Here is a 27,788-nt window from a genome sequence, read left to right as displayed (position 1 = left end):
ATATAAAAACACATGACTGCTCTGATCTCCCAGGAGGAGGAGCGGGCTGAGCGGTACCCTTCGCCCTCCACGGGCTTCCTTCCTCCACAGGTTCCTCCAGCCCCTGTGAGCACTTCCAGGTCAAGCACGCTGATTCTCATGGGGACTCTGCAAACGCGGCATAAGCCGTCCTTGCTGGACCCAGGAGAGTGGCCATTCACGGGGCATGGAAGAGAGGGTTGGTTTCAGGAGGGCCTGGCTCAGGGCTCAAAGCGAGTCCCAGGGCGTTAGAGCTAAGTAGGCAGCTTCAGGGACAGAGTAGGCAGGGACTTCAGCAGAGTTAAAGAGACCTCTGAGATAAGGGCAGAGAAATTCAGGGGGGCTAATGAGGGCAGTAAATTTTAGGAGACCTTGGACAGGGGAGGTAAAAAAGAGAAACTCTTAAGAGATAAGAGCTGGGAAAATGGGCACATCTGCCCTGAGGAGTATAGCCACTGGGAGAAAGAGCCAATCTCAAAACAGGATGATGAGATTTTAGAATAGAGGGAAAAAAAAGTTTTAAATACACTAGACACAGGCCCACAAGGGCTTCCTTGCCCTCCCAAGTACAGCGTACCTGGGAGTCCTTACTTTCTTCCTTTAAATAAAGTTTTCTTTACTTTGTTAAACAACATTTCTCTCTGCTTACTCACTTGACATGTCTGCAAATCCCTTTTAACGGGCTTCATGGGACAAGAACCTGTGGTGGTTTAAGGACTAAATTAACAGCACACACCGGAGTCAAAAGGACATGGAGGGCACAGATTTCTCTCTGCTCCCCTCTGGATGCTGGTTTGTCCTTGGCGCTGAGCACTTGGCTTTTGGTCTCACAACCTTGTAGGTTCCAGATCCTTGAGATGAGAGCTCTTTTCAGGGCATCAGGGGCTTGGGATGGAACCACCTTGGCTCTTGTGCCCATTTCTGAACCAGTGTCCTGGCCCTGGGGGTGAGGATATGTGGACCTGCTGAGCTGGGCCAGGCGGCCATTCTGGCACCCAGTGCCCATCACCGGAGCATGGGAATGGAAGAAGCCAGAGGCAGCATCTGAGCTGTCACTGCAGGTTCTCCCTGCTCTCGTCCAGAATGCTCTGCAGACATCAGTGGGGGAGGTAGTCATGGCCTCCTCCGTCTCGGTCCTTGATGGCCCCCACCCTCACCCCTAGCCATGCGCCTGTGCCCTGAACCCAAGAATATTTCTGGTGCTTTTGTCATGTCTCCTTGACAGTGCCACAAAATCCCCTTCTTTGCAAAAGATGCAGCCTCCAGGGGAAGTAAGAAGGCCAGCAGATGAAAAGTTCTCTCCTTCCCCTCCTAGGAAAACGCGTAATTAGAATCTTTACAAGATATAAAAAAATAAGGCTGGAGCTGGATTCCTGCATGAGTGACAAGCATGGTGCAGGAGGCGCGGGCCAGACAGCTCAGCACAGCCCCTTCTAGTTGGGGCTCTGTGAGTCACATCCTGTCTCACAGGCAGCCTGGGGGTTGCTTTTCAGAAGGGGCGAGGGCTTGGCTCCTGAAGTGACAGGGAGGAAGGCGAGCCTCTCTTCAGGAACAAGGAGGGGCAGGAAGGGTGGGAGAGACCAGGCCAGGTTTGTGGTCTCGGGCAGCAGCCCCTGCTGTGGCCCTGGACACTCAGCACCTGCACAAACCTCAACCCTGGTCCCACCATCAGCTCGTCCTTGACAGCCATCCCCTGGGCTCTGGGAAGGAGGCGCACAGGAAGGCTGGGCTGCCAGGTGCTGCAGGAGCATTTAGTGGCACCTGGTCCCCTCGAGGGGCCTTCTCCAGGGAGGCACCAAAGTTTGAAGGGATGACCAGGGTACCAGGCCGTCACAGAATGAGTTACGTCACTGCCTGCAAAGGGAATGAAGCGGAGCAAAGGAGAGAGGGGGGCAAACATTAGAGCAAGCAGCACGAGGAGCCTCAAGGCCTGGGGCAGGCAGGGGAGCGGGAGCTGCCGGCACCAGCGGGGCTCAGTGTCCATTACCCAGCTAAAAGCAGGCGCTGGCCAAAGTGCCCAGGGCTCCAGGAGAACCCAACAGGCCCCAGCAACTGCCAGTCAACTGTGGTGGAGCTGAGTGCAGGGTCAGCGTTGGCGCGATGTCCCCATGTTTTACATTTTATTTCTCATGGAGCCACTTGCCAGAGGGAAGAAATGCAAGAACCATACAGACCACACAAGTATGTTCCAAACAGCCTGTTCCTACCAAGCCCCCTTCTCCTGTGCAGACCTGTGCTGCTGTGGAAGGATCCAGAACCTCTCAGGTCCATTGAGGCCCAGATCTCATCCTTTATCTAACACTGGCAATGTGTAAAATTGCAACCTGACATGGTTGGATTTCACCTCAACCCTGGGGTCCTGACAAGAGATGGTTAAGAAATCACCAAGCCTTCGTGTTTGGGAAAAGGACGGACAGCAAAGTCTGGAAGAGACTCACAGATGCCCCCTCATTCTCCTGTGACTGGGATGCCCAGGGAGTTCAAGAGCCCCTTCCATGGCTGGGACCTGGCCTCATACACAGTAAGCTGAACTTCTGGTCCCTGCTGATCCACTGCAACAAAACGCTGTTGACCAAACTCAGTTTCTCTCTCTCCCTCTCCTAAAGATAAAGGCCCTGGACTCTGGCCCACTCTGGCCTGGGCCAGTGGACAGCCCCTCCTCATGACGGGCTGCTGGGCCAAAAGCTGCCACTGTGCCACCAGTCAGCTGCCCCATCAGCCTCCCCCCATATCCGGTGCTTCCTGGCCTTGTTTACTCCTCTCTGCAACAGAAAAGTGCCTTGCCTGAGTCTTGGGAGCTTGCGGACCTAAGGGTCACAACCCTGTCCCATAGCAACAGTTCCTGCCTCTTACTGCCATAATCTGTTCCTGAGGCCCTGGCCACGCAAGGATCCTTTGGAATACAAGTCTCTTGTTACTAAGGAGGAATTTTTTTCCTTCTGTATTTGGCAAACCAGAAGCGGAAGATAACCTAACCATTCCTTTCTGAGTTCCTCTAGCCCAAGTTTCACTAAAACTGCATGTCTGGTTCTTCAGCCACGGGGGAGCACTGACCGCCAAGGCAGGAGGCCTGACAGATGCTGAAAGGGCAGGTCTCTAAGGCAATGCACATCATGTTGGGAGCTACTGTTAGTGCTTCACCTAGGTGATTCCATCTTTCCCTGCTGCCTTAAGAAGTAGGGACTAGGGTCTCCCTGGTGGCACAAAGGGTTAAGTCTCAGCACTATGAAGCTATCCACAGCCACTGCAGCACGAGTTCAATCCCCCCACAGGGAGCTACCCACATGGCGCAACAGACCTCTACTGTCTCACCCGCTGCTCCCCTCAGCAGTGTATTCCAGTCAATCTGCCTGTTTTGCTCCCCACTCTGTCTGGTGAGTCCTCTCAGCCCCCCTCCCCCCCAATCTCTAGCCTACATCCCAGCTCTTGTATGCGTAAATAAATAGAACTTTAAAAAAAAAGAGATAGGGACTAGTTTTTGCTGTTTCACCAATGAGGAAATGGAGGCACAGAGGCGGGTGGGGGTGGGGGGGTGGCAGGTGGGAAGCGTTGAGGAAGACTGGAGCCCCACCTCCAACAGTCAGCTGGGAGCTAGCATCACACCCACGGAACGTAAACCATGTCACAGAATACGTGTCTAAGGCGGTCACTCACACTGCCACTGACAAAACCAGAGACCACCTGCACAGACGCCACCTGAACCACAGAAACAGCCCAACACCGCCCCCTCCTGGCTAACACCAGCAACTGCTGCGCTGGTCCGTGTCAGTTTTAGCGGGCTCTAATTCCTGCCTCATCCTCCATCAAAAGCATCTAGATCCTCAATCTCCAAGTTTCCTACACTTTCAGAAGGTACCCAGTCCAGAGCAATCCTCCCTCTGCTGAAAACTTCCCTGAAGCGTCTCAGAAATCCAAACCCAGCCATAAGTCCCTCCTGGTCCCCTCTTCTCCAGATGCTGCAAGACACTCAGTGTTCACAACCACCCTTGCTGCAGCGGGGAACAAACCCCACTTGATCTGCCTGGAGGTGTGAGCCAGGGTGAGTGCGCCCTGGGCAGCACTGCACGCGTTCCTGCGCTCCCCCTGGTGGTCATGTCTTGTAATAACAGCACATTTCCCCAAGCTGGTTCTGGAAAGACAGCTTGGCATTTCTGCTTAGCTCTGCTCCCCCTTTTCCACTCCTGACCCCCAATATTTCCTCCTCTCGGTCCCCAGTTCCCTCTGTAAAAGGCTTCATTTCCTTTGGGATAGTGTGAATGTTCTACCAAACTGAAGAGTTCTAACTTAGAACCTTGAACTCAATGCTGCCAGCTGGTAACTGGAGCCTCAGCCTGAACAACTTGAAAATGGAGGGGAGCATCACAGAGAACTCTGTTGAGTCCTGGACATTCCGTCTACGGGACCAGGGTCAAAAAGCCTCTCTCTTTCCAAATTTTACTTCCTACGTTGATACTGGGGCCCCAGAGATGAAGGATAAAACTGTTCATAGCCCCAAACACTGACCACATCAATCACAAGACACACTTAGTCCAGATGGCTCTACATGGACATGTATTTTTGTAGTAGCTGTCCTCTATCACCTCCAGACATGGCCTACATCCCAGCACAGGGTTTTGGCCTGGAGGAAACGACAGCAACTTGAGTCTAGGACGGCTTTCTGGCCACATGGATGTAAGCTTCTCAGAGGTGTGTGGTGGACACCCTGCTCTTCGCACACAGGCAGTGGCCACACCAGGCCTGCTCATCCATGCAGGACTACAGCGCTGCTCCCCATCCCCACAGCAGCCATCTTTTAGCATAGAACCAAGGCGATTTTGAGCTGACTTCTCCCTCTCATATATTTCTGAGGTATTTTAGAATATGCAAGGCGGCATCACTTGATGAAATAATGGGTATGTCAGGTGTGGTTAGCGTGTGACGTGAGTGAGCCCTCGTGTCCATCTGTCACTTCGAAGATACACAAGTCAGTCATCGATGGTAAGTTCTCACTGCAGAAAACTAAAATTCAGAATTCTGCAGAGTGAATGGAGGCCGGCACCAGCCTCCAATCATCTCCCCACAAACCTCACCCCCTTTTCCTAGAACGACTACTAACAGGAGTTGTGGGGTTTCCTTTCAGATCTGGGGTCTTTGGCTTTTGCATTTACATTCATAAACATGCACGTATTTAGATAATGATTTTAAAAATTGACAAGTGCACATTTCTTCTGTCTGAATGTGCTTCAGATCCATGACTGCCTCACTTAATCCCTGGAGGGGAGGCAATGTGTTACCTCTATCCTCTTAGAAGTTTTCAGCTGAGCCTGAGAGCTAAATTGACACAAAACAGACTAACTGGAGGAAAGTACACAAATTTAGTGGGAGTTTTATGTGACAGTTGAGCCTTTCTCAGGAAATGAAGACCCAGCAGAGTGACGACACCTGAAAGCTTTCACACTACATTGACCAAAGGGGCAGCCATGGGAACATAACTAAGATGCACGGGAGGGCAAAGGAAGGAAAGACTCATGTCCACAAGGCCAGAGAATTGTGTGCAGAGTTCTTTCTCTGCAGTCTCCTGTCCTTGATGGTAAGAAGGTTGCTTCCCTTTGGATATAGGGAGGACGTCTTCCATGGGAGGGTCCTAGTTCCTGTGTTGAGGGCGGAGGGGAGGGTTGAAGCAGGCACACAGTAAAGGGCACTGCCAACTTGAAGCTACACGAAGCCAGAACAAGCCGGGGAGGATTCCTCAACACAGTCCTGGACCTGTTTTAGACCTCAACATGGATCTGTTCTAGAATGTCTTACAGGTAGGTAGAATTACACTGAGGGCTGTTTCATCACAAATGCCTTCCTGCCCACATTTCTGACCCCTAAGCAGGCTTTCCCAAATACTGTTCAATTTACCAACTGTGAAAGATAAGACATGCCCTTGGATGTCATTTTACAACCCCATCTTGGTTTCATCTGTGTAGGGAGGCTGGCCCTGTCCTTCAGAAAACTGAGCATTAGGCTAGAGGACGAGCAGGCAAAAGCACTTTAGGGGTGGAAAGTGCTCTGCATGCCTGCCCGACTCGTGGCCTGTGCTTTCCTCTCTGTGGAGGCAGACGGATTCGCTCTTAGCATCAATTATTAAGATGCAATTAATGGAAGTGTTTGAACGTGATTAGCACTTTCCACAGGACACTCAGCCAACACAAACTACCTCTGCAGCCTCTGCTTATGAATATCTGGGCAAACTGTCATGACGGTAGAATGCTACTCTTCTCTGCTAATGTAAGAGCACCCCCTCCGAGGAAGTAAAGAACAATGAAATAAAAGCTGCCATACTCTGAAAATATTAAAAATAAATGTGCACTTCCACTCCTTGGTATTTATTCATAGAATGCAAAAGCACCAATTTGAAAGGACCCATGCCCCCTATGTTCATTGCAGCACTATTTGCAATAGCCAAGTTATGGAAACGACCTGAGTGCCCAGTAGCAGATGAATGGATTAAGACGATGTGGTGTATATACACGATGGAATACTAAGCTATAAAACAAAAAAAAAGAAACGAACTCTTTCCATTTGTGACAACATGGATGGAGCTGGAGGAGATTACGTCAAGGGAAATAAGCCAGAGGGAGAAAGTAGATACCAGGTGATTTCACTCATATGTGGAATAAAGACAATATCTGCAGCACGAGTTCCATCCCAACCCGCCAGGGAGCTACCCACATGGCGCAGCAGACCTCTCCTGTCTCTCCCGCTGCTCCCCTCAGCAGTGTATTTCAGTAGATCCACCTGTTCTGCTCCCCACTCTGTCTCTGGTGAATCCTCTCACCCCCCCCCGCCCCGCACTTCTGGCCTGTACCCCAGTTCTTGTATGCATAAATAAATAAATCTTTAAAAAAAAAGACAACAAAACAAAGTGATAGACAAAACTTAACCAAAACAAAATCTAGAAATATGACTGAGAATTGAGGTTACTGGAGGGGGACGGAGGGTAAAAGTAGGGATAAAGTGGGGATGGGTCTTTGATAAAGAAATGAGGGTGCCCTGGAGGTGGGTGTGTGGTGGTGATGTGTATCTGAGGAGGGGTGGCCTATCCCCCATCATACACAGCACCATAAGCCAATGTTACTTCGAAAAAACTGTAATTTCTAAAAGTAACCCTAAATCTGGGGAAAAAGCTGCAGTGCACTACACACAGTAGGCATTCAAGTATCTAGTCAAAGAATAAAAGGGAAATACTGGTTGCCACGCAGCCCTATTGAATGTTGAGATATTTCTCACTTTCCATATTCACTGTGTTTCTCGGGATGGAGAAAGCAGCGTCTGCCACCCTCTTAGCCTCTCAGACATGTCAGGAGATAGAACTCAGATGAGATTTTTTAATCTTACTATATAGATTACACTTGCCCGCTGCTTGCCTCAGCAGTGTTTTTGGTCCTTCTGCCTATTCTGCTCCCTGCTCTGTCTCTGGTGAAATCTCTCACCTTTCCCCGCCTCTGGCCTGTACCCCAGTTCTTGTATAAAATAAATAAATCTTTAAAAAATATATAGATCCCAGATCGTACTTTTTCACTTGTGTTTCCCAAGAAGGCCCACGTGTGAACTCCTGCCATTCACAGCATGATTGGGCCCAGAGCTCTGAGTGTCACCTTACTCAAATGCTACCTGCTAATGCTCATGTATGTTGCTGAACATTCACTGTCAGCGACAGTTCCCAGTAAATACTACCTAACTTAACATTTTACAGTTATTAAACAAACTTGTTCCAGATATCCATAATCATGGACAAATAGTATGCACAATATTGGCAGTATTTTTTTTGTATTTTTTATTTTTATATTGGCAGTATTTTAAGAAGAACTTTCAGTTTCTGGAATTCTTGGGGATGCTGATTTCTCATTCTTAAGTCCCAAAGAGTATTATCTGTCAGAATTTGGAAACATGAGTGTAATTTAAAGCTCTGCCATTTATGGGAGAAAAAGTCTTCACAACTGTGGAAAAGCAAGACCCTACACGTGGTTAAAGGTTTTAATTATAATGGGCCAAAGTCTAAAGGTGGGAGATGGGGGCGGGGTAGGCGCCATACTCTTCCACCAAGGAGAATAGTTTATAATTAGAATATTCTTCCAGTTTAAGTGGAATCTTACAGATTCAAATGCTTATGGAGGTCAAAATGTTTTTGATAAAGTCACTAGAATGCAAGAGTTTTATTTCATGTCTCCTTGTTAGAAATTTGACAGAATCCAAGAAGGCGGGGTTGAATTGGAAAAGATGAAACTGATATTTACATCAAGTTCCTTATTAGAAATGATGGTTAACGACTGGCAGAGTGGAGTCTACGTGGTCACCAAACCATTTCCTTCTGAGCCCAGAAGAGCCTGAGGCATGCCCCTGCATGAACCACTTCTCCCCATCTTCCCAATGGCCCTACTCCATCCAACTACTGGAAAGGGTTCCAAGATGGTGGAGGCACATGAGCAAAGGAGCAAAGGAGCCTCATGCCCAAATTTGATGCTCTGGGAACAAGAGCCCCAAGGAGCCCCTGAACCAGGAGGATCAGTATGAAGGAGAAACAAACCTTTATAGAATGAAGTCACTGGTGTTTAGGGCTTGTCACCTGGGACAGCCCCCATGTCTTCCATGGTGTGCTCCTCCTTCCTCTTCACTGGAGTGTTTCAACCTGGGAAGGACCTCATGTGGGCTATGCAGGGTGGTAAGCGAGGACAAAACAATCCACATTCCTATTGTAAGTGCTCTGGGACACCGCAGGAAGGTGTCTCCCCACACTTGGAGACTGTCCACAGAGAAATCAAGCAGTAAAGCCCACATTTTAGAGGTGGGCTGTCACTGGGTGAAACAATCTCACAGACCCAAGCACTCTTTCCATTAAACCATGTGCCTCCGACACAACACTCTGCCCTCTTTGTTTGCAATTTATAGTTCTTTGTGTGACAATCTCTTGGGAGTGTGACAGTAGAGCTCAGTCCTGGAGCCCTGCCCAGGCTGGCTTTTGTACTGTGCCAAGAGGAATGGCACGTGAGGAGCCAGAGCTCTCCCTGCAGCCTGGATAGTTTAAAGTAGCTCAGGCCTTTACAAAGGGAGTGGCGGAGAGGAAATGGGCGAAAAGGGAAAGGCAAAATACCGGAGAGCACTGAGACGAGGAGGCAGCAACACTTCAGTCCTTGCGCCCGGGAGTGAGTCCCCGGAGCTGCGGGGCTGGCCGGCGCCCATCTTCTTGACTTTGGGTTGGACTGAGTCGAGACTCTAACTCCTGTCTTGACATAAATAGCACTTACTCAGATAGATGCAAGGGTATCAGTTTATCTAATTTCAAGACTTACAAAAACTGAAGGTCAGATTCTTACTGAGATTTGGTGTTTCGGAGTTCAAAGAGATAAGGTTATCCACTCCAGCAGATAAAAGCTTGCAGTCAGGGCGGGATTACTTTTACAGGCTCCTGTGAGCATGGAGGAGTTGATTGCCTCCCACTCCCAGCACCCCCTGCCATTTAAAAGCATTTGAACCTGGCATAGCAGCAACCTAGTAACATCCTGACTCTCTGGCAGACTCTAGGTCACAAACACTAATTTACAAACACTAATTTACAAACGCTAATTTGAAAACGGCCCTTCTGAATGAGTGCATTAAACAGCAGGTTGTTTTTACCTCCTTATTACGCCGCTGGAACGGCGCTCCCCACACACCGCCCGGGACCAGGGCGTCAAGAGCTGACGCGTCCCCTGGTGGCCAACGGGAGAACTACCTCACCGCCTCTCCTTCCTTCTTGTCCTGTCTACGTTTCTGGAAATCAAGAGAAAGATAGGTAAGTGTACTCTGCACGAACTCACATGTTATATGAGCATTCATTTCCTGATAACCAACATGGATAATCAAGCCCTTGATTTTATTTCACCATTTTCAAATATCTTAATAGCTGGCACAAAATTTAAAATGTTCTTCCTTTCCTTCACAGCTGGCCCAGTGGACATTGGACCAATAGCCTTATGGAATCACCTTTGTTTCAATTATAGTCTACTCGTGGAGTCCACATATTATCTTTATTTTTACATTTGTCCCCTCATTATTACAATCAAGGCAAAAGAACACAGAACAAGGTATTAAATCACCTGTCAGGCAGATGGCATGCGGTGGGTACTGTCAGTATGGGAGGCTCAGTCCATCACTTTCTGGGCACACAGGTTTATTTCCCACGTGAAAGTGCAGGTTTGAAACACACAGTGGCTGGAACTAGACGCTTTCCTTGTGGAGAGTCTATCCCACTTTATTTCTGAAACCTCAGTCGGTTCCATTCCAGTTTTTTCCTCCCACACATATACTCATCTCTTAAGGAAACTCTCTCTTCATCTGTCTTTGATTCCATGTTCAGTGCAAAACCACTGCCAATAGAGGCTGGAAAAAAAAAAGCCAAAGAGGTCTTGTTTGAAATAGCATTTTCTAAAAAATAGACTACCAACCTCTAAAACCTTTCAAATACCAGGTGTTTCTTTTTATTGTCCATTATTCCTTTCCGTCCTTTTAAAAATCTACCCTGTTTTTCTGTTAGTACCAAGATAAGTAAGAAGTTACCAATTGTGAATTCAATTTAAGATAAGTAAGAAGTTGCCAAGTATGTTTTTAATCACTCTTTTGGTTATATTCTGTTATCACAACAGAATGGTGTTACATTTGTTTTTAAACTGCAAAACATGCAAGTCCTAAGTGATAGTATGGCTTAAGGACTCTTTTGTTTGAAGGCTTGGGAAGCAAGTATCATCTATTACAATGTTTCTGTGTAAAGATTTACTGGGGAAAAAAAGAAAGGAAAAACCAGCCTCAAAAAGAAACCAAACAAAACCAAAACCCTGCTGCCAACTCCTGAAATAACGAACAGGTGAGGTCTTCCTGTGCTAAGTTTTAAAAGAATTCTAGTCGATTTGACTCATGCAGTGATATATATATATATTGGGGTAGTAACACTAATTTCTTTTTTTTTAAGATTTATTTATTTATTTACACAAGCACTGGGTACAGTCAGAAGCATGGGAGGGTGAGAGAATTCACTAGAGCCAGAGCAGGGAACAGAACAGGCAGACTGATGAAGTACACTGCTGAGGGGAGCAGCGGGCGGCAAGAGAGGTCTGCACGCCATGTGGGACCCTCGCCCAGCAGCCAGGGATCGAACCAGCGCTGCAGAGGCTGCGGGTAGCTTCGCAACCCAGTGCTCAACCGCTGTGCCACCGAGGAGGGCCAACACTAATTTCTATTATAAATGTTCTGTGGCCCCAGCCTGTGTAGGAAGCTTACATGCACTGATTCAGTCAATCCTCACTACAACCCTATGATGCAGTAATCTTGTTTTACAGACAAGGTCTCTGAAGCACAGAGAGATTAAGTAACTGAATCAAGGTCACCCTTAGACTGTAGATCCACTATCCTCTTCTCTTTTACAGAAATTATTCTGTAACATGGACATTTAAAATCTAAGATTCATGTTCTTTTCTTTTCTTTTTTTTGCATGGAAGGACTGGGGTGTAGGCCAGAGATGCGGGGGTGAGAGGATTCACCAGAGACAGAGTGGGTAGCAGAACAGGTGGACTGACTGAAATACACTAAGGGGAGCAGCAGGAGAGACAGGAGAGGTCTGCTGTGCCATATGTGGGTCAGCTCCCTGGCTGGGGATCGAACTCAGGCCATAGCAGTGGTAGAGCTGAGACTTAATTAACCCCTAGGCCACCAGGGAGGCCCCCAGAGATTCATGTTAAAGCTCCTTGAAGGTAGGCACCAGATCTTGTTCACTTTCTTCCTCCAATAGTGTCTACCTCTGGCACATTCTCAGTGGGGACATCTAATGTCTTCATCTAATGTGGATACCTCTCTAACTCCAATGGTCATTGCAACCTGCCATGTCCGTAGGTACCTAACATGGCCTGAGAGACACACCTGAGGAAATGTGAACAATATCAGAGCCAAATGTTGGTTTAATCACAGTACTAGAGGACCTCTCTGGTGTCTTGGTCCATGACTAGGGTGTTCTTGCTATTGACTGGGATATAACACAGAAGCTTGATGAAACAATTTTTAAACTGATCCTAAACACGTATTTAAGTTTACTGGTAGTAGGAGAGCTGAGAGTACATGAAAATGAGAAAAGTTGAGAAAACAAAACTTTGTACCAGCAACTAATTTTTTAAAAGCAGTTAGTAAGTTGATAAATAGTTTTATCCACAGTCACAACAGCTCCTTTTCCAGTTTGGTTAACATCAAAAGCAACGGGAGATAGGCCATGAGAATTTCCGGAGCAGACAAAACCAGTTTAGTTGTGCAGACAACGCTTAAAGTAGCTTCTTTGGGGAGACTCTTAACTTGGGTCATTTCTTACTGATGCTTCTGGAAATCACACACAAAACTGAAACTGTTGTCCTAGACTGACATGAAGTAACCACTGAACAAAACTCGCCATCATTTAAGGAACTTCTATAACCAAACACTGCCTGCTCAGGATAGAGGCTACTTTGTAACAAAAGATCCTGAGCCTCACAGGCGTTTTGGTTTGGGGCTCATGTTTGTAAACTGTCTTTTTTGGGGAAGGGTGTATGGGGCACTTTTACTAGCAACCGCTTTGGGTATTCACTGGTTGTATTTGGACTACTCTGAACTTTGAGAACAGTGCTTATGGGGGACGTCTAGGGCAGATATCCAGGAAGGCCAGGTGTGCAGCTGAGCAGCCCGAAGTAAAGACAGCATCGGCTAAGAAGCAAGTATCAGGTCGCACCGGGGCTGGACTGGCATAGCACGTCCAGCCTGGCAGGGATACCTGCGGGTTTGGAAACAGGACCTCGAGGGGCGAACCGGGGCAGCGTGAGCGCCAGTGCTCACAGATCAGTCTGAGTGCAAACGGGCTGCAGACGGGCAGCTCGCGGGCTTCGAGTGGGACATTTCCGCGGCAGGTGGAACTGCCAGGCTGGTGCCAGGCGGGTGGAACCTTCGGGCAGGTGGTGGGAACCCTCAGGCATGTAGGAGCTGCATCGCATGAGGAAATGACCACGCAGGTGGGACCCGTCAGGTGGGTGTCAGCCGGGTGTCAACAGGAAGGCGGGTGGAACCGTCAGGTGGGAGGTGGGAACCTTCCCGCAGGTGTCTGGCTGGTATCAACTGGAAGGCAGGTGAAAACCGTCGGGCGGTGAGAGTGGGCCCTGAAGGCGCAAACCCAGCGGCAGTGAGGGGAGCCATGACAGGCTCACACGGCGTCTACTGGGCTCACCGTTCTGTCCGGAGCCCAGAGTGCGAGTGGCGCACGGCTCCAGAACGGATGCGTGAGCCATCAGGACTGCACGTCCCCACATTTTCCAAGTGACGCTGGGGCGCCCTCAGGTGTCGCATTTTGGAGAGAGCACAGTCCGGCTGCTGCGCGCCGGACCCTGTGCGCATGCTCCGTACCCACCGCGCTACTCTGCGCATGCTCTCTGCCTGCCCTAGCTCTGTCCCGCCCCGCCCCGCCCAGCCTCGGCCGCTCCGCTCGTGCTCCGCGCCCACCTCCGGTCTGCCCCTGTCCCCCTCCCCCCGCCGCTGTCCCATCGCGCATGCTCCATGCCCGCGCATGCTCAGTGCCTGCCAGGAAGCCGGACCGGGCAAGCTGTTGTCAAGAATGCGCGCCGAGCCGCACCTGTGCCCTCTGCTTTACCTTTCCTGGCGGTGTTAGCACAGCCAGGTAAGGAAGAAAGGAAGGCCGCGCCTGCCCCAGCACACACACGGGGCTCCTCTCCGCCCGTCCGCTCCCACCTGTCACTCCTGCACCGCATGGTCCGCACGAATCACCCCTTAACCCGCGCTGCCCTGAGGCCACCGCAGAGCCGCTTGGCTGTCCTCTAACCCTAGTCTCGTGCGGCCCGGGGCAGCCCCCGACAGTGAGCCCAGTGGGGCGTGCCCTGCGACCACTGACCCCGCGGACGTTGGTCCAGCAGCCGCACAGTGGTGGCCTGGCAGGTGTCCCGCCTGCGCGGGTTTGTGCCAGTGTCAGGATTGTCGAGAAGCTGGAAGGTTTGGCAGCCGTCTGCTGTCCCCTCTGGACTGTTAAAGTCTCGGGTTTGACACGCTTCTGTCATCCTGTAACCAACCTGTATCTCATTTATCTCCAGCCTGGCCCCTTCTAGGCATTTGAGTTTGGGGACCCTACTCCAAAGACTTGGGTTGACAAAGGACTATTCCTTGCAGAGCAGGTCAGAGGTCCCAGAGAACTGAGTGTGTGATTTGCATCTAAGCTGCTGTCTCTCCTTACTCCAATTTGCTCCTATCCCTTTGGGTTCTCAGGCTGGTTGAACAAACTAATTAAGATCAGACAGATTAGCTGGAGAAAAGAACAAATTTAATTACATACATATGGAAAAACATATGGCTGTATTTTCATGGCTGCAAATTCCAGAGTAAATGAGATTGAGGGATTATAGCCTGAGTTAAGGAATAAGTGGGGTCTGGGGCATCAAGGGGGTTCTCATATAACAAGAAGGGGGTGACTCATGACAAAACCAGATGCTCTAGATGTTTGTCCTGCCTTGAGGTGGGTTTCCCTGACAAAAAAGTTATTTCTGGAGGAGATGGTAAACCCCAGTAGTCTTCATTCTTTGAGGTGATGGTAAGTTTCTCTTGAGGTCCATGGAGCCTCTGGTAACCTTAGCACCAGCTGCTTATTAGGCATGTGTCAGCAAAGGCTGCTCTGGACATTTTGGGAAAGTCTATCTGATCTTTTTTGGGGAAGGCTAATCCTACATTATCAACGTGTTTTCTATTACAATAAGCCCTTTCAGCTCAAGCTCGATAAAAATTAATTATCAGAATACTTATAGAGAGCTGACAGTTGATTCCCTTTTATTAAACTCAGTTTTGTTTTGTTTCTTTTTGGGGAAAAGCCCTTTGGTTACACTGATAGTTTATGCTATGACAGTTATAATTTGTTAACCCCCACAATTCATTGCTAGGCTTCACGATGACAAGGACTGTGTTTGTCCAGTTAACTGATTCGTCCCACCATTATCAACTTCCTGAACTCTGGGACTTTTATTGTGTTCACAGTTGCCAAGCATAAGGGAAATGGTTCATTGAGTGTATGAAAGAGCTTTAAAATTATGCCTTGTTTTTTCGAACAGGCATGTTCTGGAGGATTATTTTTTTTCTTTTTGCTGTTCTAGATTATTAAACCGGTGTCTTGTGAAAAGGCATCTTACTAAGAGATTGGATTTTCCTACACTGATGCCTTGTGAATTATTTGCTAAAGCTGAGACTAATGTTTTCTTATTAGGTAGTAGATTTTGATAATGTCAGCCAGCCTTGGTGTTTTCAAGGTTCTTTCCGATTTTAGAGATGCAGTCCTGTTGAGATCAAGCTGGGAACCAGATCTTACTCTTCCTCACGAGGAGCAGCTCTTCTCAACAGCAGCTTTGACAAAAAACCTGTGTTCTGGAAAAGGTGCGATGACTTTGTGCGTGGGTCTGAGAGTGTTTACACGGTTTCCCACAAAGGCTGTGAGAAGCAGTGGCCTTCCTCGGTTTACCTGGAGAGGTCCCGGGAACTTTCTGGACCCTGAAATGAAAGCTTTCCTGGAGGAAAACACTGAAGTCACCAGCAATGGCAGCCTCACTCCTGAGATCCACCTGCGGCTTTTGACCCCCAGATGCAGATTCTGGTGGGAAAGAGCTGAGCTCTGGCCCCACAGTGACCCTTACTGGGCAATCTACTGGCCTGGAGGCCAAGCCCTGTCCAGGTACTGCCCTGCCTGAACCAGGAGCCTTTAAGGCTGCTGCAAATCTTTTTAGCTCCTTCCAGCTCTGCTTAGATAATGCTTTTCCCACTCTAATTTAGGTATATTTTGGATCATCCCGATGTTGTCAGAGGAAAATCTGTGTTAGATCTTGGGAGTGGATGTGGAGCCACAGCTATCGCTGCTAAGATGAGGGGGGCGTCAAGGATCCTGGCCAACGACATAGACCCGAGTAAGGATTTCATCCTTAAAATACACCAAAAGCTCATCTTTTCTCTCTTTTAGGAGAAATACTTCCAGATGCTTTAGCGGGATAGCTTCTTTCCTTGTATGCTTTTGTAAGCTGCCATTTTGTGAATTTATATTCAGTGAGACCTCCTCAGTGGGAATCTCGGGAAAAGATGGGGGCTTTTCCAGGAGGATCTGTACTTGTGCCCGGCAGATGGCTGCAGTGGTGGCTTGGCTATAGTTTCTTGGCTCAGAATTCCCTGAAATATGTAACTAGTGTTTATTTGATCCCAAACGCAAGTGAGAATAGGCCTGAGTCTTTGAGGGAGACTTTATTCAATTACAACCCAAGTGGAGACCTGTGAGTTTTTGTTTCATCTGCTTTTATCTAGTCTACCTTTCAGTGAGGATATAGCCTTTGAGAGCCTTATTTTATCCTGGGGGTTTAATTCTACCTGTCACATTGCTCAAGCCCAAGGCTTGTTTGCCTGTGTCCTGGATAGCTGTAGTATCTAAACCTGCTTATTGGGTGGGTGTTCTTTCAGACCTCAACATTTCCAGGTGTTTTGTACTACTTGTTTTCAGATTATCCTTTCATATATTTGAATGGCAAATACCTATATTGGCATAAACTGTTGGCATCTTTATCTAAAAGAAAGCAGCTTTCACAGTATTTCACAGTGAACCAGTGTTACTTTAAAAAAAACACACGTAACTTACAACAAAAAAGGGGAAAAGTCATATTGTTTGGAGATTTTTCTAAATTGCCTGATTAGTAGGATTTAAAACAACCTTGCATATCCTGATTCATTATGTGCATTTTTAAGTTGCAGGAATGGCTATTGCACTGAATTGTGAATTGAACCAACTGAATCCTTTTCCCATTTTAATCAAAAACATCTTGGATTTGGAACAAGAGAAGTGGGACCTTATCATGCTTGGAGATATGTTTTATGACGAAGACCTTGCGGATCATCTGCATCGGTGGCTGAGGAACTGCTTTTGGGCCCACGGAACTCGGGTGCTAATTGGCGACCCTGGGCGGCCGCAGTTCAACAGACACCACATCCACCACCAAGTGCACAGGCTGATGGAATACTTGCTTCCAGAGCCAACTCAGCGGCAGAACAATGGACTGACCACAAGCACAGTGTGGGATTTCAGCCCCGAACCACCATAGCACACCCGAGGGTGGGCCCAGCTGTGTCTGGGTTGGGCTTGCAGGCTCCCCAGTTAAAGAGTGCAGTTCCTGTTTAATGACAAATCTTGTTTCCAAAACACACTGGATTTCAAATGTTCTTGGAGTGTACTTATTTGTGATTCTTGAGCTTTTAAGTGTTTATGATAACCCTGTGCCAAAGTCAACTTCTGCTGCACCCAGTTTCCATTGTTCACTAAGCCATTCATGCTATAAACTCAAAATTTTGATTTAGCCTTGATTAAAATTAATAGGAATTATAGGCCACACTGGCACTGGAGGATAGTTAAGGATTAGTTTTATTCACATATTTTCTGAAAATTGAGGGTATTCTGCTGCTTATTGCCCCTCTAAGCAAGATAAGAAGGAGCAAATTATACTATGGAGCACTAAGTGAAAGTCAGCAGAGTAGATTCAAGTTCAAGTATCTGCAAACCCTGTTCCTTTCACCCTCGCTCAGGGACTTAGGAAGAGAGCACTGGAAAGCCTGTGAGGTGTTCCAGTGTTAGAGTAGTTTTTAATCTCCCACTTGTAGCAGTAAACCCTGAAATGACTACGTAGCTTAAACAGACATAATCATATTTTAAAGTGGTTATTGATGTAGCTGGATTAATTTGAGCCCTATTTATAGCTTTCCTGTCTGTTGCCCTTGTTCTGTTTCAGTGTGTGTGTGTGTGCGCACGCGCGCGCACTATTTTTCTGACTTACCTACTTTTGATTGAACCTTTTATATGATTCTATTTCTCTCCTCCCTTAGGGTATCAGTGATTTAAAAAATTATTTTAGTAGTTGACCAATTCCAAGTCTGCTTTCAGATAATACTATCCCAAATCATGATTTTCAGTTTAGCTTTCACCTTGTTGTGAGGACAGGATGATGACTTCCAATCTCTTCACATGGAGTGTGAATACCCACACTCCACACAGAGTTATCATAATGCTTGAAAGCTCAAGAATCACAAATTCCTTTATTTCTCCTATATTTCCTCCCTTGTCCATTTGTTTATTTATTTGGGGGCTTATTCTAGGCACTGGGGGCACAGCAGTAAAAAAAACTCAAAGGTTTCTGTCTTCTTGAAACCTAATTTAGGGTAGGGAGACAGATAATGAACACATAAACAATAATACATGTCAGATGGTGAGGAGAAAAAAGTCAAGGTGATAAGGACGGGGCAGTGGGGAGGGATAGGAGGAGGATGCTGAAACTTTAAGCAGGGAGAGGGAGAGTTAATCTGACCAGCAGTAACAAAAACAAGAAATCAAACTGGTTGAAACTAGTTTCCCCAAAAGGGGAAAACGTTGCTTAGATAGTCAACATTGTTTAATTGAATTTGTCTTTAGAGAAAAGTCGTAGATGGAAGAGGCCTTCCCAGTTTCTCACACATCTACATGGACCACCTCTGCAGCTGCACCCTAGACACAGCATGTGCACAGAGCTGATCGGGGATGGGAACCCCACCGCCATACATGAGAAATGGGCCACACCACATTCCCCCATCTCTCATGATATTAGAGTTAAAACAGAAAGTCTATAAGGAAGCCCCCAAAACAGGAACATGTGCAGGGAACATGCTGAGTTGAGGGGAGGTCTAAGCACCCCGCAAGCACACTTCAGTATGAAACCAACCTCTGTCGTGACAGTTTGCAAACTTATTCGGAACCCCTCCTGAATGCAGGACTTGCTTTTTAGGAAAGAAGGTTCATAGGTGAACACCACACGTTTGGGAAAAGTAGCATAAAAATCCATGAAATAAGAGGCTAGGCACATAAGCTGAACAGCCGGATGTGAGATGTCCTATCAATTATTAGAACATAACAATTATTAGACCATCAATTATTTTGTTTCATTGAAATAATGTATTTAGCAAGGAATTTACAAGCCTGACAGCTTTTGGCCAATAGGCATCCAAACATTTCGGGAAGGCAGGAGCTGGAAAACAGCCACGAAGGCAATTCCGCCTTTAACAGTTTTATGTAGGCTAAAACTCTTCATCCATACAAGTAAATTTCTCTTATAACAGCTCAAATATCTAGATAGAGGAAAATCAGATAACTGAAAAAACTTTATTAAGGAAACAACACACAATGTCCCCTGCCCTCAAACAAACTAGAGGCCATGCTGGGATTACCAAGTGGAACAAAAGGGGTGATCTCACCCACCCCACCCCCTTGCCCTCAGTTACAACCTGAAAGAAGATAGCAAACATAGGGGGCAGCTAAGCTAAGTGACAAGCAGGCTCTACACACCAAGTTTCCTGGGAAAGCAGTGTGGAGATCAAGGCTCGATAAGCTTCAAGGAATGTCAATAAACAGTCCACATCACTTGTTTTAGTTTGTTTGGGCCTACTAATCGCTGCAAGACTTCTCGTGAACGATCTACAACAGAAAAAGAGTATGTTTTCATTCACAGTAATCAAAGATATTTAACATGTTGAGAGGAACTGCGACCAAAGAGAACTTGGGGAACAGGAAACAATGAGACATGGGACAGTGATTTTAAACAATATAGGAACAGAAGGAACAAAACAGCTCCCAGGAAAATAGAAGTGTTTTACTGAAATATTGCTGAGCTAGCCACCAACTAGAGTAAGGCCCGAATAATTAGGGAACAGAAAAACAACTACCAGGTAACTTCCCAACCACCTGCCTAATCAATAGTCTGGCACATTGGATAACAGGAAGTCTGACAGGATATATTCATAGACAGGGCTGGAGAAAACAGGCATCCTCCCTTAGACCCCATCCTGCTGTCAGGATTTCTTTCCTCTTGCTTCAATAAATCCACACTTGCTTGCTTTCACGTTTAGTGTAGCAGCTGTTATTCTTCAAATGGCGAACACAACTGGACCCATGAGCATCCACTCTCCTAACAATGTCTTCACAGATAAACTGGGAATGACAACTATTAGAGCTCACAGGATTATTAGCTGCAGGGCACATCATAGGAGTACTAAGGGAAAAAAACAAGCATTTATTATTTTTCCTGTAATCTCAACAATTCCACTAGCCAATAGTGAAATGTTGTAACTTCACTACTAACTTTCTCAAGAGTCATGGAAGGGGAAGGATTGCCGCCCCCCTCCCCCCACCCAAATGTTAAGGATAGGCTTGCTGCAAGTCCAGAGCAAGGCTTTTTCCAAAATGTATCATGTTGGCAGGTAGCACTAATGTCACCCAAGACCCAGTGGGCTTCAAGGGAAACTTACCATCACCTTGAACAGTGACCACCACCTGGGTTTACTGTCTCCTCCAGAAACTATCTTTTTAGCAAAGAAGCCCATCTCATGGCAGGGCAAATTTCTAGAGTATCTTGGTTTGTCATATGAGTCACCCCCTTATCATGTGAGACCCCCAGGCCCCATCCTATTCCTAACCTCAGGATATAATCCCTCAGTCTCATTTACTCTAGAATTCACAACCTTTGAAGTCTTTATTAAGGAATTAAATTTGTTCTTTTTCTTTTATTAATGTCTGATGTTCATTTCTTTGCTTGACTAGCTAGAGAAGAACCCAGTGGAGTGGGGGAATGTTTCCCTTATGCCCCTATACTGGAAATAGATGACTCACTCAAATGGGGTATTGGAATAGGGTTTAATGAAGTGACTCTTTACAAAAGCATGAGCAGGAGGAAAGGAAGCCACCAGGAGGCTGAAATTCCTTGGGAGATGGCAACTATCCAGAAAGACTTAGGGGAGGAGCAGCGACTAGAATAAGGCCACCTGGTCTGGGCTGAGTGCGTCTTCTCTTACACGATTCTCTTATAAAGAGGGCTTGACAGGTAGCTGCTTCATGAGTTCATTCAACCTAACCAACATTTATCACTGATATTTTGATGGTTTTTCAATTATTCATACTGGATTGTAGTGGTTTTAATATACTTTACATTTATTTTGCAAAGTCAGTTTTATGTCTTTTAAAAACATGAATTAAAGCAAAAATACTGACAAGTCTATTACCTTAAAAATTAACCTTTAGTTTAATAAACCTGTTCCATAAATGTGTGTGTACAACATATCTCAAGCCTAGTCTTAGAAATGTTCTGGTTTAGTAATGCTCACAAATGTAAAAAGTAGATAAAAAATAGAGGGCCTAACATATGGTTACTAAATTTTTTTTTTAATTTATACAATAGCTGGGGTACAGGTCAGAGGCGCAGGAGGGTGAGAGGATTCACTGGAGACAGAGTGGGGAGTAGAACAGGCAGACGGACCGAAAGCACTGCTGTGGGGAGCAGCGGGCAAAGGCAGGAGAGGTTTGTCACGCCATGTGGGAATCTCCCTGGCCTGCTGGGATTCAAACCCACACTGCAGAGGCTGCAGACAGCTTCACAGCACTGTGCTCAGCCTGCTGTGCCACCGGGGAGGCCCCCATGGTTACTAAATTTTAAGCAAAACAAAAATAAGATCTAAGCAACTGGGAAGACATTCATGCTCATAGGTCAGCAGGCCTAGTAAGCCACACATCCTCAACAGGTCCAGGGATCCCACGGGACCCCTATCACAACCCCAGCTGGCTTTCCTTGTTAAAGAACTTGACAAGAGGGCCTCCCGGGTGGCGCAGCTGGGTTGCGAAGCTGCCCGCAGCCTCCGCAGCGCCGGTTCGATCCCCAGCTGCTCCCCGGCCACCGGAGGAGGGTCCCACATGGCATGCAGACCTCTCCTGCTGTCCGCTGCTCCCCTCAGCAGTGTGCTTCGGTCCTTCTGCCTGCTCTGCTCCCTGCTCTGGCTCTGGTGAATCCTCTCACCCTCCCGTGCTTCTGACTGTACCCAGTGCTTGTATAAATAAATAAATACAAATAAATCTTAAAAAAAAAAAAAAGAACTTGACAAGATCCTAATATGGGAATGAGTCCAGTGACCCTTGTGGCCACAACAATTTGAAAAAGGACAAAATTGGAAATTTATGCTTCCAGATTTCATTTTAGCTGGTACCAAGGATTATGAGGTATTCTTACTAGTTAAGAAAATGTCACCAAAAATATACAAATACTTGTTTTCTAACTATATTTGTCACCATTCTGTAGGAATTTATTATTGCTCATGAATAGGAAGACATTGCCCTCTCTAAGAGAATGCCTGTCTTTTTAAGTAGTTAAAATGTTTAATGCTAGATGGCAGTATTACATTACTCAAAGTCTCCAGTCTGCTTTCTCACATGAAAGCTGAGAATTTAGAACAGTGAGTTTGAGTAGCATAGATATCCAATACCTGTGAGTTTACTCTCCTATGGGAGAAACTCTGTGGTCTCTAAGTACATTCTTGTAGGCATAAAAAAAAATAAAATAAATCCATAAAAAAAATACCACCTTCAGCTAAAGACAAAAGAAAGATACCAGAGTGGGGGAGGCAGTTAAGGGAGGTGACCAGGAAAAGCAGAGTGAACAAGGGTTTGTTTCAGAGATTTAAGTCAGTGCCTTCCTCAATAATATAATTCTCTTGTGGTTGAGTCTTCCTCCCTTCCTGCCTCAGAGGGGGAGATGATGGAGGATGCTGACAGTGGAGAGTTCCTCTATGGGTAAACTGCCCCTGCCAAAGGGTAACTTCTCTGCTATTTTCAGGGTTTCTCTTGTGTCTGCTTTTTCTCAAAAATAACACTTAATGCCAAAGAGGTATGTTTTGGGGTGGCACATTCTACTGTCCTCAAAACACACTCTCTGGATTGAACAGGGCCCAGTTATACCATTGGCACTTGAGGCCACCCTTCCACTTTTCCGTTTCTGGTAATAGGGAGCCCCTGGGTGCAAAAGGCTCAGCAAATTGCTCTACTGGGCACAGAGCTAGAGGTTTCAGATCAGATGACTTAGACTTTTATTCCCAATTCTACTAGCAACTATTGTTAAGATCTGGGCAAGCCACTCGAATTCATTGTCTCTCTGCACCTTTTTTTTTTTTTTAAGATTCATTTATTTATTTATACAAGCACTGGGTACAGTCAGAAGCACGGGAGGGTGACAGAATTCACCAGAGCCAGAGCAGGGAACAGAACAGGCAGACTGATGAAATACACTGCTGAAGGGAGCAGAAGGCATGACAGGAGAGGTATGTCGCGCCATGTGGGACCCTGACCAGCGGCCGGGGATCGAACCGGCACCATAGAGGCTGTGGGCAGTTTCGCAGCCCAGCACTCAACCGCTGAGCCACCAGGGGAGGCCCTCTCTCTGCACCCTTATCCTGAAAATTGTTGAAGGGAAGATATCAAAGGAACTTAGAAGTTCAACATCTCTCTAAAAATCTGTGACTGACATACACAAGCCCACTTTTTGAAAGAGACACATTGCAGGGGCTTTTGGAGTACCATGAAAATGAACAAATGAAAGTTTTCAAATGAGCAAGGAAAATGTAAATTGGACATTTCTGTAGAATACACTACAAACAGTGAGACTGGTATATATTTTTACAAACAATGATCAAGTTCTAATGCTTCACTGCAGTGTCTGGCATCATTTACTTTGTTGCAGTAAAGCTCTGCCATGTTGTAACCAGGTGAGGTGACAGAGGCTTGCTAGACTGGGGAGGGGGGAGGAGGGGGGGGCACACCACTGCACAGTATGTACAAATACTGAGTCATGTTACTGTTGCAGGGGAGGAAAAATGTTCTCTTCTTCCCTCTTGGTGCTTTGTCTGGTTAATAATTAAAATGACATAGAACAGATTAACAGGAGAAAAGTAAAGTAAATTACTTATGTACAAAACTTCAAAGACATGACACTCATGGATGAGTGGGGCAGAGGAAGATTCTGTGCCACCCCCAGCCAAAGACTGGCACTTCAAGGTGGAGGAGGGCAATTCACAGGACAACAAGGAGAGCAGATATTTGTGAATTAGATGTTTGTCCTACCGTTAATATAGGTCATGAAAATTTACTTTTGATAATAATCCATTATGGGTAAGGTTCCTTATCTAGATTCTTCTAGGTAGTTAAGAGAAAAGTAAGTTTTTCTTAGGTCTCTTGGGTCTTGACTGCCTTTAGCTCAAAGTGGCACATTTTGAGACAGCCTATTTTGCACCCCTTCTTTGTACCCCTGATACTAACACACCAATTATACCTTATAAAAAAGTTTGCCATGTTGAACTAGTAATGAATGAATGAATTGTGATGAGGAAAAAGAATTTAGGATTTTTAAAAAGTAAAATATGAAATGAGTTGGGAATTAGTGCAAGGAATTAGCACTAACTAAAAGAAAATTGAAGCAAACCACTTGGGTCTTGAAATACTTTTGCTTTGACTCTCTGTGGTGAATTTTGGCACATTTATTATCCAGGAATCTATGTAAGCAACTTGCTTGTAAAGTAAGAAGGCTGTAACAAATCCTCAGATGTAAATTTGAGTAAACGCATTCAAAAGTGGCAGATTTCCTGTCATGTCCTCCTGCCTTGTAATGTAAATACAAGCACTCTGGTATCCCAGCTGTGTCTGCTGCTCTTCTGAATTCTAAAGCTTCAGGCCTCTGAATGCTGGGAAGCATGCTCAGAGAATGAGGAGGAACTGAAATGCATGTTTACTGTAGATTACTATTGATTTTCACTGTGGAGTGGTACTTACTGATAACCATTACGAACACAATTGAATTAAAAAGACTTTAATACATTAAAAAATTATTTTTCTGCTTCCATAATGTATAAAACTATATTATGATGGCCAATATTTTAAATTGTAGCTTAGTTTTTTATTATCTTCTGCAGAAATACAAAGTACTTTTAACAGTGTCAAATCCTAATTTATAATGTGAATTTCTCTTTATAGTCTGACTATAATCTCAAAAAATTTTGTATAAGTGTTTAGAAATACAATAGACAAGATAAACATTAACTGGAGAATCCACTAGCAATTACAGTGGACACTGCCAATTTGGGGACCAAATTGCTCTGTGGATAACATAATATATAACTGCACCTACCTATGCACATACATCCTTTTATAGAATATAAACTTTGGTCTTAGCTAGTCACATGTGAGTAACCACATTAACATACAAGCACAAGGACACATGTTATATAAGTTGCTGTGCTGGAAGAAAAAAATTTCATTTATCAGACAAATGAAAAAGCATCTCTTCTCTTTAGAGGAAAATAGAAATTAAATGTACATTGACCCTATTGGTACATTTTGTTTTCATTCACTGATGGTGCTGACAAGGAAGGGGGAAGAAGAGCAGAGATGATCAGGCACAAAAAACTTTGGCTGTTTTCTCTGAAGAACCTTAGTTCATAAGAGTCACTGTGTAGGGTCTCTTTTGCATTAATGATCTCATCACCCCAGGTGAGTGACACCTGAAACAACCCTGCATACTCAGTCCCAGGTGATTTCTGGCTCTGACTGATTTTAATGTTGCTATTAACTTTAATAAGTAAAATCATCCATAGGACACAAAATCCAAAGGGTATAAAAGGGTTTACGATGAAGGTCCTTTCCTACTCTTGTGACAGCACAACCTCCCCAGAGGTAAGCACTGTTAACAGTTTCATAAGTGGCCCTGTCAGCCTTGGTTTTTTGAGAACTGTCTTTGCCTAAAATAAGATTTAGTCTTTACTGTACAACTGTACATATCACTGATGATGAAATACAACCCATGTAGATGTCATGTAGACTGGCAGTCCCAACCTAAGAAAGGATAGTAATTGTTAGAAGGACACTAGGGGTCCTCCCTGGTGGTGCAAGAGGTTAAGTCTCAGCACTGTGAAGCTGTGCAAGCTATGCAGCCATTGCAGCAGGAGTTTGATCCCTGGCCAGGGAGTTAACCCATATGGCACAGCAGACTTCCCCTGTCTCACCCACTGCTTCCCTCAGCAGTGTATTTTAGTCAATTGTCCTGTCCTGCTCCCCACTTTGTCTCTGGTGAATCATCTCACAACCCCTCCCCGTACCTATGGCCTACATTCCAGCTCTTGCATACATGCATAAATAAATAAATCTTTAAAAAAAAATGGCCTCCCCAGTGGCTAAGTGGGTTGAGTGCAGCACTGTGAAGCTGTCTGCAGCTTCTGCAGCGCAGGTTCGATCCCTGGCTGGCTAGGGAGATTCCCACATTGAGCGGCAGACCTCTCCCGTATCACCCACTGTTCTCCTCAGCAGTGTATTTCGGTCATTCTGCCTTTTCTGCTCCCTGCTCTGTCTTTGGTGAATCCTCTCACCTCCCGCGCCTCTGGCCTGTACTCCAGCTCTTATATAAAAATAAATAAATCTTTAAAAAAACAATAAAATAAAAGGACATCTAGGGCAGTGAGTCAACCCAGAGAGCAAGTGTCCACACTGCCATCAGAGAAAGGAGCTGGAGGACTGACTGATGAGTGAGAAGCTGGAAATCCTGGATCTGGGACCCATGGCAGGGACAATAAGAGGTGTGTGTGTGTGTGTGTGTGTGTGTGTGTGCGCGTGCGCGCGTATATGTGTGTGTGTGTGGTGTGACATACAGTATCTGTACTGACAAACAGCATCGTAGGTCACCTTGCTCTCCTTCAGTGAAGTGTCACATCAGCCCTAGGGTCCAGATCATTCTGAATGGCAAAGTCATGGCTTACACAGTATAACACAGCTGATGGATACAATGCTGTAAACTTGATTTTTTTTATACGTGGTCTTTTTAGTAGCACAAGCACCACCAGAACTCACCCTAATTAACACTTATAGAGCACTGGCCATCGCCAATACCACGTCATCGCCACTGCAACCGACATTTACCGAGCATGGGTAATGGGCCCGGCAGCAGGGGAATGTGGTTGGGTCACCAGGCTTTGTGTATGAGACAGGCACTGTCATCAGACCCATGTCGCAGATGAGGAAATGGGATAATTGACGACACAAGGTCACACATCATGACAGGTGACACCAAGCCGGGAACCCCGCGGCCCCTCACACTGACCTGTCATCAGGGGGCACTCGTGGAAGAGGAAAATCTGCATCTGAGGACAGCAAGTGAGGACGACTTCAACAGCCTCGTCGGTCAGATTCACACAACGGCCCATATGAATCTCCTGGTTAGAAAGAAAGAACGGAGAAGACAGTCAAGAGAAAAGACAGCTCTACAATAAAAATGTGAAAACACTATGACACAAAAAGAACCCATCACCAACTTGCAAAAAAAGTCTCCAGAAGGGAGCAAGTATGTCCGCAGCTTTAAAAGTTAAATAAATGCCCAGCTACTTTATAAAACATGGTGGCAACATCCATTAAACCTGAAGATACCCCAAAACCCACAAAGAAACTCCTGTACATGTGTGCAAGACAACAATTTATAAACATGCCCACTGTAATATTATCTGTAAGCGCATGTGCCAATAAATGGTGATTCAAAATGAAAACATTGTAAGCATTCTGGGAGGTTTATCTAGTAGCTGTCATGCATATTTACAGTAGTAGTGTTTCCACTTCCAGAGAAGTAGATATTAAGTAATCAACCACATTAAAGGAAACCTGATTAAATTGAAAACAAACTGTGACAAAGAGCCTCCGATATTATGAATGGGCTTACGTATCTGAAGGTATAACCTGGCAAAGGCCACATACCAACAAATATGATTTGAGAGTAGATGGAAGGAACAGTGTTCAACTCACCACTTAAAATATGTTAAGTCATTAAAATTTAAAACAGAAAAGATTCAATTTGGCAAATCAGGTTCCT

At 45.9% G+C, this 27,788-nt stretch overlaps 2 protein-coding genes and 1 long non-coding RNA gene across 7 annotated transcripts in view; 1 reads left to right on the top strand and 2 right to left on the bottom strand.

Moving 5' to 3' along the window:
- Positions 1–9,662: 9,662 nt before the first annotated feature.
- On the bottom strand, positions 9,663–13,384 carry LOC129145963 (uncharacterized). The gene is made up of 3 exons (XR_008552213.1): positions 13,256–13,384; positions 10,122–10,404; positions 9,663–9,795 (listed from the first exon to the last, which is right to left on the bottom strand). It is a non-coding gene; the product is annotated as an uncharacterized LOC129145963 (long non-coding RNA).
- ETFBKMT (electron transfer flavoprotein subunit beta lysine methyltransferase) lies at positions 10,849–20,599 on the top strand. Of its 5 annotated transcripts, none has more exons than XM_037514072.2 (4): positions 10,849–10,885; positions 15,347–15,748; positions 15,847–15,977; positions 16,801–20,599. In XM_037514072.2, exons 2-4 carry the CDS (start codon positions 15,459–15,461, stop codon positions 17,151–17,153), a joined length of 774 nt encoding a protein of 257 aa, XP_037369969.1. In that variant the 5' UTR covers positions 10,849–10,885; positions 15,347–15,458; the 3' UTR covers positions 17,154–20,599. The 5 variants fall into 5 exon arrangements, with proteins under 5 accessions (XP_037369969.1, XP_037369965.1, XP_037369967.1 ...); XM_037514068.2 differs by lacking the exon at positions 10,849–10,885 and adding an exon at positions 13,015–13,057; XM_037514070.2 differs by lacking the exon at positions 10,849–10,885 and adding an exon at positions 13,586–13,702.
- The window catches only part of AMN1 (antagonist of mitotic exit network 1 homolog), a 27,638-nt gene continuing 18,839 nt past the window's right edge, over positions 18,990–27,788 (bottom strand). The window contains exons 6-7 of the mRNA XM_037514073.2: positions 27,030–27,141; positions 18,990–19,546 (exon numbers count right to left, since the gene is read on the bottom strand). Coding sequence (XP_037369970.1) covers positions 19,473–19,546; positions 27,030–27,141 — 186 coding nt within the window. The 3' untranslated portion in view covers positions 18,990–19,472. The remainder of the gene's footprint in view (positions 19,547–27,029; positions 27,142–27,788) is intronic.

The sequence above is a fragment of the Talpa occidentalis genome, unplaced genomic scaffold (genome assembly GCF_014898055.3).
Source record: "Talpa occidentalis isolate TD23 unplaced genomic scaffold, MPIMG_talOcc4v2.1 talOcc4.16, whole genome shotgun sequence".
In the NCBI taxonomy this organism is placed as follows: Eukaryota; Metazoa; Chordata; class Mammalia; order Eulipotyphla; family Talpidae; genus Talpa; species Talpa occidentalis.
This window is presented reverse-complemented; position numbering and strand designations above follow the sequence as displayed.

Coding starts and splice junctions, on each gene's coding strand:
- ETFBKMT (XM_037514068.2), top strand. CDS start 13,032: ATGACCACGCAGGTGGGACCCGTCAG. Junction 13,058..15,346: donor ACGCAGGTGGGACCCGTCAG/GTGGGTGTCAGC, acceptor TTCCGATTTTAG/AGATGCAGTCCTGTTGAGAT. Junction 15,978..16,800: donor GGCCAACGACATAGACCCGA/GTAAGGATTTCA, acceptor TGCATTTTTAAG/TTGCAGGAATGGCTATTGCA.